The sequence below is a fragment of the Salvelinus alpinus genome, chromosome 22, assembly GCF_045679555.1.
Source record: "Salvelinus alpinus chromosome 22, SLU_Salpinus.1, whole genome shotgun sequence".
NCBI classification, from domain to species: domain Eukaryota; kingdom Metazoa; phylum Chordata; class Actinopteri; order Salmoniformes; family Salmonidae; genus Salvelinus; species Salvelinus alpinus.
In genome coordinates this window covers 25,238,313-25,252,134 of record NC_092107.1, presented here as the reverse complement: position 1 = coordinate 25,252,134, position 13,822 = coordinate 25,238,313, and the positions used below count along the sequence as shown (strand labels likewise).

The window sequence follows — 13,822 nt, the reverse complement described above, 5'->3', positions numbered from 1 at the left end:
ATTATGCTGAAATTATCACGAATACATACAGTACCAGTTAAAAGTTTGGACACACCTACTCATTCCTGGGTTTTTCTTTATTTTTACTATTTTCTGCATTGTAGAATAATAGTAAAGACATCAAAACTATGAAATAACACATATGGAATCATGTAGTAACCAAAAAAGTGTTAAACAAATCAAAATACATATATTTTTGTAGCCAATTCTATGTAGCCACCCTTTGCCTTTTGACAGCTTGGCACACTCTTGGCATTCTCTCAACCAGCTTCATGAGATAGTACCCTGGAATGCATTTCAATTAGCAGGTGTGCCTCTTTCCTTCTTAATGCGTTTGAGCCAATCAGTTGTGCTGTGACAAGGTATGGGTGGTATACAGAAGATAGCTCTACTTGGTGAAAGAGCAAGTCCACATTACGGCAAGAAAAGCAAAAAGAAGCAAAGAGAAGCAGTCCATCATTACTTTAACACATGAAGGTCAGTCAATACAGAACATTTCAAGAACTTTGAATGTTTCTTCAAGTGCAGTTGCAAAAACCGTCAAGCGCTATTATGAAACTGGCTCTCATGAAGACCGCCACAGGAAAGGAAGACCCAGAGTTTCCTCTGCTGCAGAGGATAAGATCATTAGAGATAACTGCACCTCAGATTGCAGCCCAAATGAATGCTTCACAGAGTTAAAATAACAGACACATCTCAATATCAACTGTTCAGAGGAGACTGCGTAAATCACTACTAAATGACCCCAATAAGAAGAGACTTGCTTGGGCCAAGAAACACAAGCAATGGACATTAGACCGGAGGAAATCTGTCCTTTGGTCTGGTGTGTCCAACTTTGAGATTTTTGGTTCCAACCACCGTTTCTTTCTCAGGTGCAGAGTAGGTGAACGGATGATCTCTGCATGTATGGTTCCCACCGTGAAGCAAAGGAAATGTGATGGTGTGGGGGCGCTGATTTATTTAGAATTCAAGGCACACTTAACCAGCATTGCTACCACAGCATTCGGCAGCGATACGACATCCCATCAGGTTTGCGCTTAGTTGGACTATCATTTGTTTTTCTACAGGACAATGACCCAACACACCTCCAGGATGTGTAAGGACTATTTGTCCAGGAAGGAGAGTGGTGGAGTGCTGCTGAGTGATTGTCGACCTGCTGAGTGATATTTTTACAGCGATGAGGAAGAAGACTTAACCTTTCAAAAGATTAAAAGCAGTCAAGTGAGAAATCCCACATTGACAAATACATGACAGTGTGTAAGTAATGTAAGTAGTTTTAACACATTGGAAAAATAATTGGAAATAGACACGTGACAGAAGGAGATTAAGAGAGTGACATATGGTTTGATAAATGTCTTTCCTTACCTGATAGGTCTCTGCCAACGCCCAGAGCCAGGCCATCTTTGATCCACAGGACAACACCATGGTAGCCAGGAATGGAGCAGGGCAGGGTGACGGGCTGGCCAGCCACCACCACCAGGTCCTGGGGCTGCTGGGAAAACGTGGCCTGGACCCCTGGAGAAACACACAGAAAGATAGAGGCACGGTCAGAAACTATGATCCATAAGCCCTGGGTAACCAGTTCTCTAACACATTCAAAGACATCGCCTTCAAGTGTGGTGTGACAGACCCCATTAGGGGTAGGGGGGGGGGGGGGTGGACAGGGGGTACTAGAGGCACAGTGGGGGAACTGCACTTAGCGAGAGGTGTCACTGACATGCAGAGTGTTGATGAACGTGTTGAGGTTCTGATATCTTTGAAGCTATCTCCCTCTGAGTCCACCTAAACAGCAGCCCCCCTTCTGCTCCTTGACATCCTACCACACTGTAGCACAAAGGCCGTTGGGTAATTGGAAGGCATTGTGAGAGGAATAGCGGGGAGAGAAAAAGCCTTTTAAAGTCAGCCTGTCATCTGGGCTTTAGCTCTTGCCTGCCTGCGTCTCGCTGCCTCCATCTGAAGCCGGGGTTGGCTGAGATGTCAGCCTCTCCAGCACATTGTGTTTACCAGGAGCTAAAGCACGGTCTGCGGCTTACTTTAATGTAAAGACAGGCAATGCATCTTGGGATGGGGGGATAAGGCAGGAATCTCGACTGAGGTTAACAAGTGACACTTGTGGTCTCTCAGATCAATAAGATGGACTCTCGTTTGATTTCTCTCCTGCTTCCGTCTATGTCTTATATATTGTTTTAGATTGTTGTGCAAAGCTTAGGGTGGCCTTGGCTACCTTGTTTGTATTCTCTCCCTCTTATGTACACACACAAGCAACCCAAACACCCACACACACACAAAGAAAATAATGAAGAGATATGTGCTTCCTCCCCTGATAATTCTGTTGCAATATCTCCAAGGGGAGTAAAAGCGGCAGATAGGAGAGGAAATGTAACGGATTGCAATAACAGCAATAACAGCATACATAGTAAATGATGTTGCTGTGTTTAATGCACCTCTTTCCACACAACATATTGGATTTGTTTACAATAATCCTGTTATTTTTATGTTTTGGGTTGTTGTTTTCCTATGTTCAGATAGTAATTACAGAGAAGAAACAGATTAGGTTTGTTTTACAACATTAGTACAATGCAGAGAGAGGGACAATAAGAGATTATAGAAATACAAACACAATGTCTTTAATTCCGTGAAAGTATTACATTAGTAAACACATCAGTCATATCCAGTCCTCCGGTCGGTGAAATGTGAGTGATAGCTAGTTAAAAGGTAAAGACAAGTCTCCATATTAATTTATACAAATTCTCCCCAACTGTATGCCATGTCTCCTGCATGCACCCCCATTATTAAATTAAAATAAAAAGAAATGTGTGGGAATCCTTAAGCATACTGTATATTGGACTATTCATCTTCGGGAACCCGACGGGCCTCTCCGGCATGTTTTTCTGTGAAGTTTTTGTTATGTTGGCCTTGGGTATACTACCCAGACAGCCTTGTTCTGACTCCCTTATGATAGGTTTATCTTGGCTGCACGCAGCGAACCAGTCAGCGCTCAGACACATGGTAGGAGAGACGGCGGCTTGGCGAAATCTCTTGGCATGTGTCAGAACAAGAGAACGCGAGAGAATTCGCTTCTATTTTGTTCTCTATCCTCCCAGTCCGGATTGCTATTATCAACCCCTTCAACCTGTGCTGTAATTGATTTAACGTCGGAGGTGTCTCCACCTTGGCAGCACTAATACCCCCATACCTTCTCCCCCTTCTAACCCGCTGTTCAAATCCCTTCTCCCCACCACGTCAAAATCCTTCTCATCATTGTAAGAAATTAGACAGATTAGGATGATTTTCTCAGAGGTTGTCATAGCCCCCCCTCCTCTGCGTCAGGTCTTCAACTCACCAGTAATTATTATTATTCACAGCCTAGGATAATTATTTTAATTATCACTAACATCTAATTAAAACGGTAATGAAAAATAATGCAATGCCCCAAAAATTCCTGCCAAACAAACATGTTAACCTAAATATCCCCTTCTGGAGATACTGTTTCAAAACAGATGCTAGGTTTCTATCCAATTGGCAACTGATTTTCAAGCAAATATTCTAAAATCCGTATAAAGAAAATATGCACACTAACACACATATTATGCACAATTTCCAGCTGCACTAGGTGAATGGAAACTTACATCAAACAGCGCCGAAGCCATTGTTAACTCCCCAGTATAAACCACCCTGTCACGCCCTGACCTTAGAGATCCTTTTTATGTCTCTATTTTGGTTTGGTCAGGGCGTGAGTTGGGGTGGGTATTCTATGTTCTATGTTTTGTAGTTCTATGTTTTGGGTTCTCAATCAGGGACAGCTGTCTATCGTTGTCTATGATTGAGAACCATACTTAGGCTGCCCTTTTTCCCACCTGTGTTTGTGGGAAGTTGACTTTGTTTAGGGCACATAGCCTTTAGCTTCACGGTTTGTTTTTGTAGTGTTTATTGTTTTGTTCGGCGTCATTTTTTTTATTAAAAGGAAAATGTACGCTCACCACGCTGCACCTTGGTCCTCTTCTTTTAACGGCCATGCCACACCCCCTTAGTTGATGAAAGAGCCATTCTCCACAGACAGAAATAAGAGAGCACAGAGGTTTCTCAAAAGTACAGACTCTCCTAGACCTTTATAGACACAGGAGGGCTACAGACGTCGGTGAAAAGAGAGAGAGGGAGAGAGAAGCTTGGAGATTAAGAGATGCCCTCCCACAGAGAAAAATACAGTCCACTTGGTGTGGCCACTTGACCAGCAAAATGGAGATCTGCTTATTTCACATAAAAAGGCTATCTATGGAAGTCCACATATCTAGCTCACCAGAGGAGCACTGAGAACAGGCTAGGTATGGGGGTTAGGTAGGGTGGGTTGGGGCGGGGGCAGAGTAAGCCCATAACAGACTGGAGGTCCTTTAGCAGTGTTGGTGATGTCACAGCCCTGTGCGTCGTACAAGGCTCCGTCGCATCTGCCAGCTTTCTGCTCCGGTGGACGGCAGTGCGGCTTTAGCGGAGCCCCCTCGTTTACCTCCTCTTCTTCCTCCCTGGGCCAGCTGCAGGGGCAGCCGACCATGACGTGCAGTGGAGTGAAGACAACAGATTACTCTCCTCCTCTCCTCCTCCTCTCCCCATGCAGAAGAATGGGGGTCGATAACACCAGATGATCAAAAACGAGGAGCGAGGGACAAAAAACTAAAGTGTAGCAACAAATACCCAGGCGATTTAATAATAACAAATAGACAGTGAATAAAAAAGTTCTGTGCGTGTTTGGGAGGTGCTGGTAGCCGGAGAGAGGGCTGACTGCAGTGAGGCTCAGGTGCTGGAGGAGATAGAAGAGAGCAGAGGTCTCTCTTAATAATGCTTTATTAACATCTGCTATTGGAGGAAGATGAGAATGAGCCTTGTGAAATGTCTACACAGAGCGGTCAGGTGTGTGTGTGTGTGTGTGTGTGTGTGTGTGTGTGTGTGTGTGTGTGTGTGTGTGTGTGTGTGTGTGTGTGTGTGTGTGTGTGTGTGTGTGTGTGTGTGTGTGTGTGTGTGTGTGTGTGTGTGTGTGTGTGTGTGTATGGGGGGAATGTTTTGGCATTTGTAGAGATAGTCACCTGGTGTCTACACTATCACTGAGGACAGTGAGGGAGGTGGGCTTTCCCACCTAGAAACAGCTCCTCAAGCTAACACTTCTCACCTGTTTTTACAAACATTTTATATAAAAAGCGCTGACCAGTAACTCTCTATTATTCTGTGAATGGGAGTTATGTTTCTCTCAGCTGGGGATATAAGAGTGCCACTACACGGTACCTTGGCTCGGCTCTGTCCACAGCAATAGAATAAATGGGGTCTATCCTTTGTTTGTTTTCAAGTAGGGCCATACAGAACATGAATACCTCTCACCATTGACCCATGGGCCTCCAGACCTCTGCTCACCCCCTGAGTAGCCTTGCAGCTGCCTCTCTTCTTATTTACCCAACACAAATCACTGCTCATTCACACAACACCTTTTGATTGAACACCGTGGGTCAATTGAGGAGGTAAAGGCAGCAGACCTTTGATCGTAAATGAAGGGCTCAGGGTTCCTAAGGAAGCAGGCTGTTAGAGGCACTGAGTAGCGCCACACAATGCCTAATGTTTTCATTTCACTTCAGATAGTTAGTTTACTGTTGGACGGCGACGACGTTTCCACACACTCCAGCGCTATTTTCACCCAGCGCTAATGGCCTCGCTGCGGCCCCCAATCTCGCCACTGTCTGCCAATCAGCCCTGTAAATTACCATTGGAGTCGCACATCCAGTCCACTTGAAATGACTAATCAGAGAGTTGGCCGCCCAACGCCTGCCATGCCATCCGTGTTGCCTGGAGCTCAGCTACTGATCATAACCAGGGACTATTACCCCCTCTGGTCTTCACATTTCCTCAGGCCTGAGAGAGCTGAAATGTACAATAAGGAAGGTGTGTGCAAGGTAGTTTTGTGATATCTTTGGCCAACCGCATGGTGTGGCTTTCCCTGATGGCTAAATTGGCATGGATCTGCCCTCACCTGCCCTTCCACCCATCGCTCCCTATACCTCCTCTCCCACCCACTGGGCATGCTGTGTTGGTTTGTTCATTTGCTGGGGGCGGAAACTCTGTCTACTAATCCTGTGCCTGTTTACCACAGGGACTGTCTGCCGAGCCCAGCTACCTCTAATGAGAGTGTGAAAGGAATGAATAAATCCCATCATTATTGTGTTTTCCTTTTAAACATCCAAGGCAACCTCAGTCACATTAAAATCACCATCCACTCAGCTAGTGGGCCCCTACTGTTCTATTTCTTCCTGCCCAAAGATGAAAAGCGCCCAACTGAAGACAGATAGGCAAATTATCTAAGCTCAGCAACAGGCTTTAAATTTACCTGTGCCGAGGCGATGTGAGTTATTTGAGGACATAATATTGGGTAAAAGGACTCCAGCAGTTCTCCACTAATCCAAGCCTGAGGACCAAAGTAAACACAAACCCAAGCAATATGGATTATTGTATCTTAACCCATCTCTCTCTAATTGAATTCTGGCTGTTGGGCCCAACCTGATGGCTGGATCAATCTGAGCTCCCCATCTCTCTGCTTATACCTCCATAGCCAAATGTTTATCTACAGCTCATCCTTCCGGCTTATCTCCCAATGCATCGCTTTGGCTCCTTAATTCTCCTCACTCAATCCCCAACTAGGTACCTCTGTAAAAACAGCTCAAAAGTTAAAACCATGCACCCCTGTGTGTGATGTGTAGATTACACACAAAAGAAAGACATCAGAGAATATGGAGCAGCAAAACAGGAATGTATCAATATTAATCTTACCCTGGACTAACAAGGGTTAATCTTACCCTGGACTAACAAGGGTTAATCTTACCCTGGACTAACAAGGGTTAATCTTACCCTGGACTAACAAGGGTTAATCTTACCCTGGACTAACAAGGATTAATCTTACCCTGGACCAACAAGGGTTAATCTTACCCTGGACTAACAAGGGTTAATCTTACCCTGGACTAACAAGGGTTAATCTTACCCTGGACTAACAAGGGTTAATCTTACCCTGGACTAACAAGGGTTAATCTTACCCTGGACTAACAAGGGTTAATCTTACCCTGGACTAACAAGGGTTAATCTTACCCTGGACTAACAAGGGTTAATCTTACCCTGGACCAACAAGGGTTTCAAATCTGTAATTAATAGCACTTCTTTCAGAAGGGCAGACATAACTGACTGCAGTCTTGCTATAAAAAGTAATCTTCCTATGCTGGGAATGTGATACAAAATTGCATTAATATGACAGCACTTTCATGTCATTGGATTTCTCCACGATGATAACATCTAATCGGAATACAGACGTTCCCTGCACAAAGTCTTCGGTACTTGAGTCCCCACAGTAGCATCAAGTCAGGATTTTTGAAGAATGTATTTCAGTTTATCCACTTAAGGGTTTTGAGGGAATCATATAACAAGAATACTAAATTCATTAATTGAATGTAATTCTCAACTGTAAACAATGTCTATATCTGCTGAGGGTGTCATAAACCTCACACATCAGTAAATGCTCTTTGAAGCCGTACTAGACTACACCATACACACAGTACACTTAAATCTTTGTCATTTCTCCTCAAATGGCTATGTTCCAACTCAAACTCCGCTCACTTGGCCTTGCCTTATTGTATTCGAATGGCTTTGTTCCAACTCAAACTCTGATCATTTGGCCTTGCCTCCAATTTATTCAAGTGAAATGCCACGTTGTGATTGACAGCAGAGATTTACAATGCATCCCCCTCCATTTTGCCACCAGTTGTACTTCCTCCTGGAGACAGAGACACATGCTCTTGCCCTTCATCGCCACACGCTGATCAGTCACACACTAACCACTCCACCGCTCGCTCTCCGACTGACCGTGCCAAAGCCGTGATTGACGCACTTAATTATCTGGAGCGCTATCACTAATTCGACAACCTCAAAGAACCGTGCTGTGAGGTGCATCAATTAATTAGTAGGGCAGAAAGCCACAATGTGTAATACTGAAAGTCATGGCATTTTCCTGAGTTTCTTTCATTAAGTATGAGAACAAGCTAGCTAGCTGGTTCGCTATATTGACTCCCTACACTACTTATCAATCTCTTTTGTTTCTACCATTACTTCTAGACTGGACCGTGGGGACTAAGTGGCTGACAGGAAGTGAGTTGAGGCTGGACTATTTTGAGGATGTGATGCATGAAGCGTTTGACTAACATTAACACTTCTTATGGCTGAGATCCCGTTAACGGGATCGATATGACAACAGCCAGTGAAAGTGCAGGGCGCCAAATTCAAAACAACAGAAATATCATATTTAAAATTCCTCAAACATAGAAGTATTTTACACCATTTTAAAGATAAACTTGTTGTTAATCCCATCACAGTGTCTGATTTCAAAAATTCTTTACGACGAAAGCACACCAAACGATTATGTTAGGTCTGCACCTACTTACAGAAAAACAGCCATTTTCCCAGTCATAGAGAGGAGTCACAAAAAGCAGAAATAAGGATAAAATGAATCACTAACCTTTGATGATCTTCATCAGATGACACTCATAGTACTTCATGTTACACAATACATGTATGTTTTGTTCGATAAAGTGCATATTTATATCCCAAAATCTCAGTTTACATTGGCGCGTTACGTTCAGTAATGTTTTGCTGCCAAAACATCCAGTGATTTTGCAGAGAGCCACATCAATTTATAGAAATAGTCATCATAAACTTTAATATAAGATACAAGTGTTATGCATAGAATTAGAGATATACTTCTCCTTAATGCAACCGCTGTGTCAGATTTCATTTTTTTTTTTACGGAAAAAGCAAACCATGCAATAATCTGAGTACAGCACTCAGACAACAAAACCAGCCATACAGATATCTGCCATGTTGGAGTCAACAGAAGTCAGAAATAGAATTATAAATATTCACTTACCTTTGATGATCTTCATCAGAATGCACTCCCAGGAATCCCAGTTCCACAATAAATGTTTGATTTGTTCGATAAAGTACATAATTTATGTCCAAATACCTCCTTTTGTTCGCGCATTTAGCCCAGTAATCCAAATTCATGAGGCGCGAGCTGACGAAAAGTCCAAAAGTTCCGTTACAGTCCGTAGAAACATGTCAAACGATATATAGAATCAATCTTTAGGATGTTTTTATCATAAATCTTCAATAATGTTTCAACCGGAGAATTCCTTTGTCTTCAGAAATGCAATGGAACGCAAGCTAACTCTCACGTGAACGCGCCTGGTCAGCTCACGGCACTCTGCCAGACCACCATGGCAATCTGCCAGAATTGAATTTGAATTCCATAATTTTAAAATTGTATTAGAATATTTAATTTGAATGTAACAGTTTTAAATGTTTTCTGTACAAATTGAATAATTAATTTAATAAATTGATCTGGAATTGCATGATTTTAAAGTTAATAGAGTTAATATTGCATTCAGTTTTAAATTCAATTTCAATTTAATTTAATATTCAAATGTAATATTTATTCAGTTTCATATATATATTCAGTTTCAATATGGTAGATATTGTATACATGTTCTCTGTATCAAGTTTACAAGCTCAAATGTCAAATTCAATTCTCTAAATTCAGATTCATAACCAGAGACAACATCCTGGTACTTTGCCAGCCAGGATTGGTAGGAGAGAATCAAACTGTCACTGTGGTAAGCAGAAGAACCTGGTGGTCTCTGATGCCAATGTGGCATCTGTTTTCACTGAAAGCACTCCATAGTCATCCCTTTTGAGACAGCTAACATACTGTATGACATTTCCTGACACTAAAATGAACGAGTTACAGATTTAATGGATTCCTTTGCTACTTAGCTGCATGACAACATACTGGGGCCTGGTTGTAGGTCAACTTCAAATCAATGGTCATTATAATCTAGTATATTATGATATTTTAATAATGTATGACATAGGAAAATAGTTATGAGGAGATTACGGGACATGACGTCAGTCCCAAATGAACTTTTAAATGAGTTATCATTAATTTACTTCTTAATAGAGCTTAATATGTCAATTATAAGGTCCTTTTCCTGATGTTTGGTCATCTCGATATTCCATTGCATTCCCACATGCACAGATGTACACACAAGTATTGTAATATGATCAAGAGCTCAGTTCAATCTGCATTTTTGTTAACATTTTGTTATTGACATAACCTTATTCTGTTCAATGTTCTCTACCTATATAGTTACTCTAAATATCCCAATTCATGTTGTTAAGTTCAAAAGAACACAATATACAAATTGCTGACACCATTAATTAAAACCAATGAGGGTTCAGAAATTTAAAGCCAATTATCTCAGAATCATATTTTTGCAGATAGAACCTTATAAATAGCTAATAGTCTTTAAATGATGTTTGCTTGAAAGCATGATAAGACACTTTGCTATTCTTCACCTTTTTCTCCTCTGAAATATTCTTTATGTCTTCAGAGGGATTCTTTGAACACAGAATGTCTAGGGCAGACTGACTGACTGACTGACTCTTCAAATAAAAAGGCCCGGTAATGGACAAATGGTTAGATTCGCCAGCCAAGAATAACTCACTTTATATATGCAGTCAGAGTATTGTAAGTTAACTGGTATTACACCTGAAGCTTATGCACTGGAAGGCTTTAAATGAGCGGTTCAGAAAATCTAAATCATTCTGACAGTAATTGCTTTTGTCTTGATCCAAGTTACTGAAAATTACATTTCATGTAGAACAAGCATTTTGAAAGTCTGTCCATGAGTAACATTTACTGGGAAAGAAAAGGAAATTAGGCTAATCATCATGCAGAATTTTTTCGCCGCCCCAACCAGGAAAGAATCCATGTCTCCGTGACAAAGCTACAATTCTATATATTAGTGATGATGTGCCAAAACTTATGTTAGATTTTTTTTTATAGATATTGGTTCAGCCTATGCTCCATTATTTTCTATCCTCCCCCGCTTGAATAGTTAGATTAAATGTCTGAGCTGCACATTACATCATGTACTACCTTTTCTGTATACTTGACTAAATGTAATCCCTCGGCCACAGCTGGCAAAGTTATGACAATAGTTAGCAATATTGAATATTTCATAAAGTGGCTGAGGAATCCATTAGATGAGGCATTGTATTGCTGTCTTTATCTTCCTCTATCAGAATGTACAAACCCATTTTCCTCACCCGGCTAAAAAAAATAAGCCGACATATGATCAACCAGGCCCTCTCTGCAACGTGATGGCTGCTGTTTTAATGAAGATTTGTCTCTGAGACTGTAAATACACGGAGCAGGAAAGATAAACACAGCAGCCGCCGGAAGCCTGTGTATTTATGCCCGCTCTCGCGCTGCGAATTAGTGGAACAGGACAGTTGCTGAGGCACAATCAAGACGGATTGCTTCCAATGATGAGTTCTAAAAATTATAAATGGCAACGGGAGAGAGCCTCACAGACGCACACTCTATCATCAGCCACAGAGGCAGAAAGACCAACAGAAATATCACAGACAATAAACATTTGAACATCAGTACCAGAAACCTTTCTTAAATATTTCTGGCCTGCATCTTTCTTTCAGTTGGCATAAAATCAAGTCAAATGAGCTTTAAGGCTTCAAAAGCCACAGAATGTGTTCTTAGGTCTTGTTCTGTCCTTTGTTAATTATGTTTCCACATTTTTATAATAGATGGGAAGAGGGGTTAAGAAAATGGCTGGCCAGACAGCCTTTTGAATGTTTAAGTGGTCAAATATAGTAGAGATAAATTCAAAGTAGGCATATCATATTTTACCAGGGCTTTTTGCTGTAAACATTGGGACTAATCTGACATGGGATTGTAATTACTGTCATGAAAAAGAGTGTACTGTGGGTTTGTTTCCAAGGTAACTCCAGTTGAACAGACATAACAGTTCACTTAGAATAGAATGCGATGTAACACAGAGCAACCTCTCAGGGCAAGTATTGATTGAAAACACAGAGGCTCTCTTTGCAAACTATCCTTGTTTTTTTATAGAAGCTTCAAGTTGTGCATAATGACAAGTAAGAACATAAAATAGATGCTAATGAAAAATGGGGAGAAGGAGAGTGAAGTTCAGATGTCTGATTGAAATTGAAAAATGGAAGGGCCCCTTCTGTTTCCCCAGCATTACAATTATGTTCTCTCTCTATGAACTTCCTCCACTTCACTTCCTCCCTGGCTCTTCATGCCTCTCCATCACACAGTCGCAAGGTGTCTTTGAATGCCAGTGTGTAATGGCAAGGCTTTCTTGGCGATATCGTAATGGGGTTGTAGCTGAGACATTGAGACCTAGCATTCTCTTGGAATAGTTCTGTGGTGAAACTCTTGATGCTTTGTAACGGGAATTTGTTTTGGTAGAGATGGATCTTGAAAGGTCCATTACACACTGGCATCCTTCCTCTTTATTACAAATGCCAAGTCACTCACCCACCTGTGCACCTTGTACCAAATGGTAGGATGAACCTGGCTTTATATGCGCAGAAAGATACATGTGTATGTGTTCATCTACAAAGCCCTTTTGGGTAAACTCCCTCTTTACCTCTGTAGTCTGGTCTCCTTCACCACCAGCAGTTACCATACCTGGTCTGCTAGGTGGTTGCTACTTAAAGTCCCCAGGACATTCATAGTATTAGGCAAGACTGCCTTCTCTTCTTGTGCACCAGAGGCATGGAATAGTCTACAATCCATGCTTCATCTAGATATGTTAGTGCCACTGAATGAATTTAAAATATTGTTAAAATATCTGTTACGGAGGAGTGTAAATGCTTTTTTTAGGCTGGATCATGTTGTGTTGTATTGTATTGTTGTATGTTTTAATTATGTAATGTATTGATTGTTGCTGCCTTCTTGGCCAGGTCTCCCTTGAAAAAAAGACTCTGGGTCTCAATGGGCTTTTCCTGGTTAAATAAAGGTAAAAATAGAAGAAAAAAACAGTCCAGTCACAGTGTGATTTTATTGGGATTGATCAGATTCAATATTCTGTGGAGATCTTTGGCCAGCCTCGGTTGAGTTGTTTGATGGATGTGATATAGAGAGGGCCTTCCTCAAATGGACACACCCTACATTTAGAGGGAGAGTCCAATTTTCCATTACATGCTGTGTCACAACAGGTAGAGAGCTCTGCTCTTTGTCCAGCCATAGCTCCTATTTTGTGGGTTGACAAGATAAAATATATGACTTTCAAGGCATATGACTTTCAATGCGTATGACTTTCAACTGAGAAATTCTCTCCTCTTTGACAAAGATTACATCAAAAGATAGATCAAAGTGTTTTGAAATAAGCCGAAAGGCATAACCGCTTTGTCATGAAAGGATAGGACATGTGGACAATTCACATTCAGGAGCTAGTAAATAGAGGAAACCTAACCAAGTTAAGGCTAGACGTTCGCTAGTGGAATATCTCGACAACATCCAGTGAAATTGCAGAGCGCGAAATTCAAATTCAATTATTATAAATATTTAACTTTCATAAAATCACAAGGGCAATACATCAAAAATAAAGCTTAACTTCCTGTTAATCCAGTCACCATGTCAGATTTCAAAAAGGCTTTACGGCGAAAGCAAACCATGCGATTATCTGAGGACAGTGCCCCATCATACAAATGCATGACAAACATATTTCAACCAGGGAGGTGCGACACGAAAGCCAGAAATAACGACATAAATCATGCCTTACCTTTAAAGATCTTCTTCTGTTGGCACTCCAAAATGTCCCAGAAAATTCACAAATGGTCCTTTTGTTCGATATATTCCTTCTTTATATCGCCAAAATGTCCATTTATTTGGCGCGTTTGATTCAGAAATAAACCGGTTCCA

At 41.4% G+C, this 13,822-nt stretch overlaps 1 protein-coding gene across 6 annotated transcripts in view; it reads right to left on the bottom strand.

The window, feature by feature from the left end:
- The window catches only part of LOC139549306 (kin of IRRE-like protein 3), a 239,855-nt gene that overhangs the window by 72,247 nt on the left and 153,786 nt on the right, over positions 1 to 13,822 (bottom strand). For all 6 annotated transcript variants that reach the window (XR_011669863.1, XM_071359617.1, XM_071359621.1 and 3 more), the window contains exon 2: positions 1,366 to 1,515. Coding sequence is in view for 5 of the 6 variants with exons in the window: in XM_071359617.1 (XP_071215718.1) it covers positions 1,366 to 1,515 (150 nt within the window). In the remaining variant the exon portion in view is untranslated. The remainder of the gene's footprint in view (positions 1 to 1,365; positions 1,516 to 13,822) is intronic.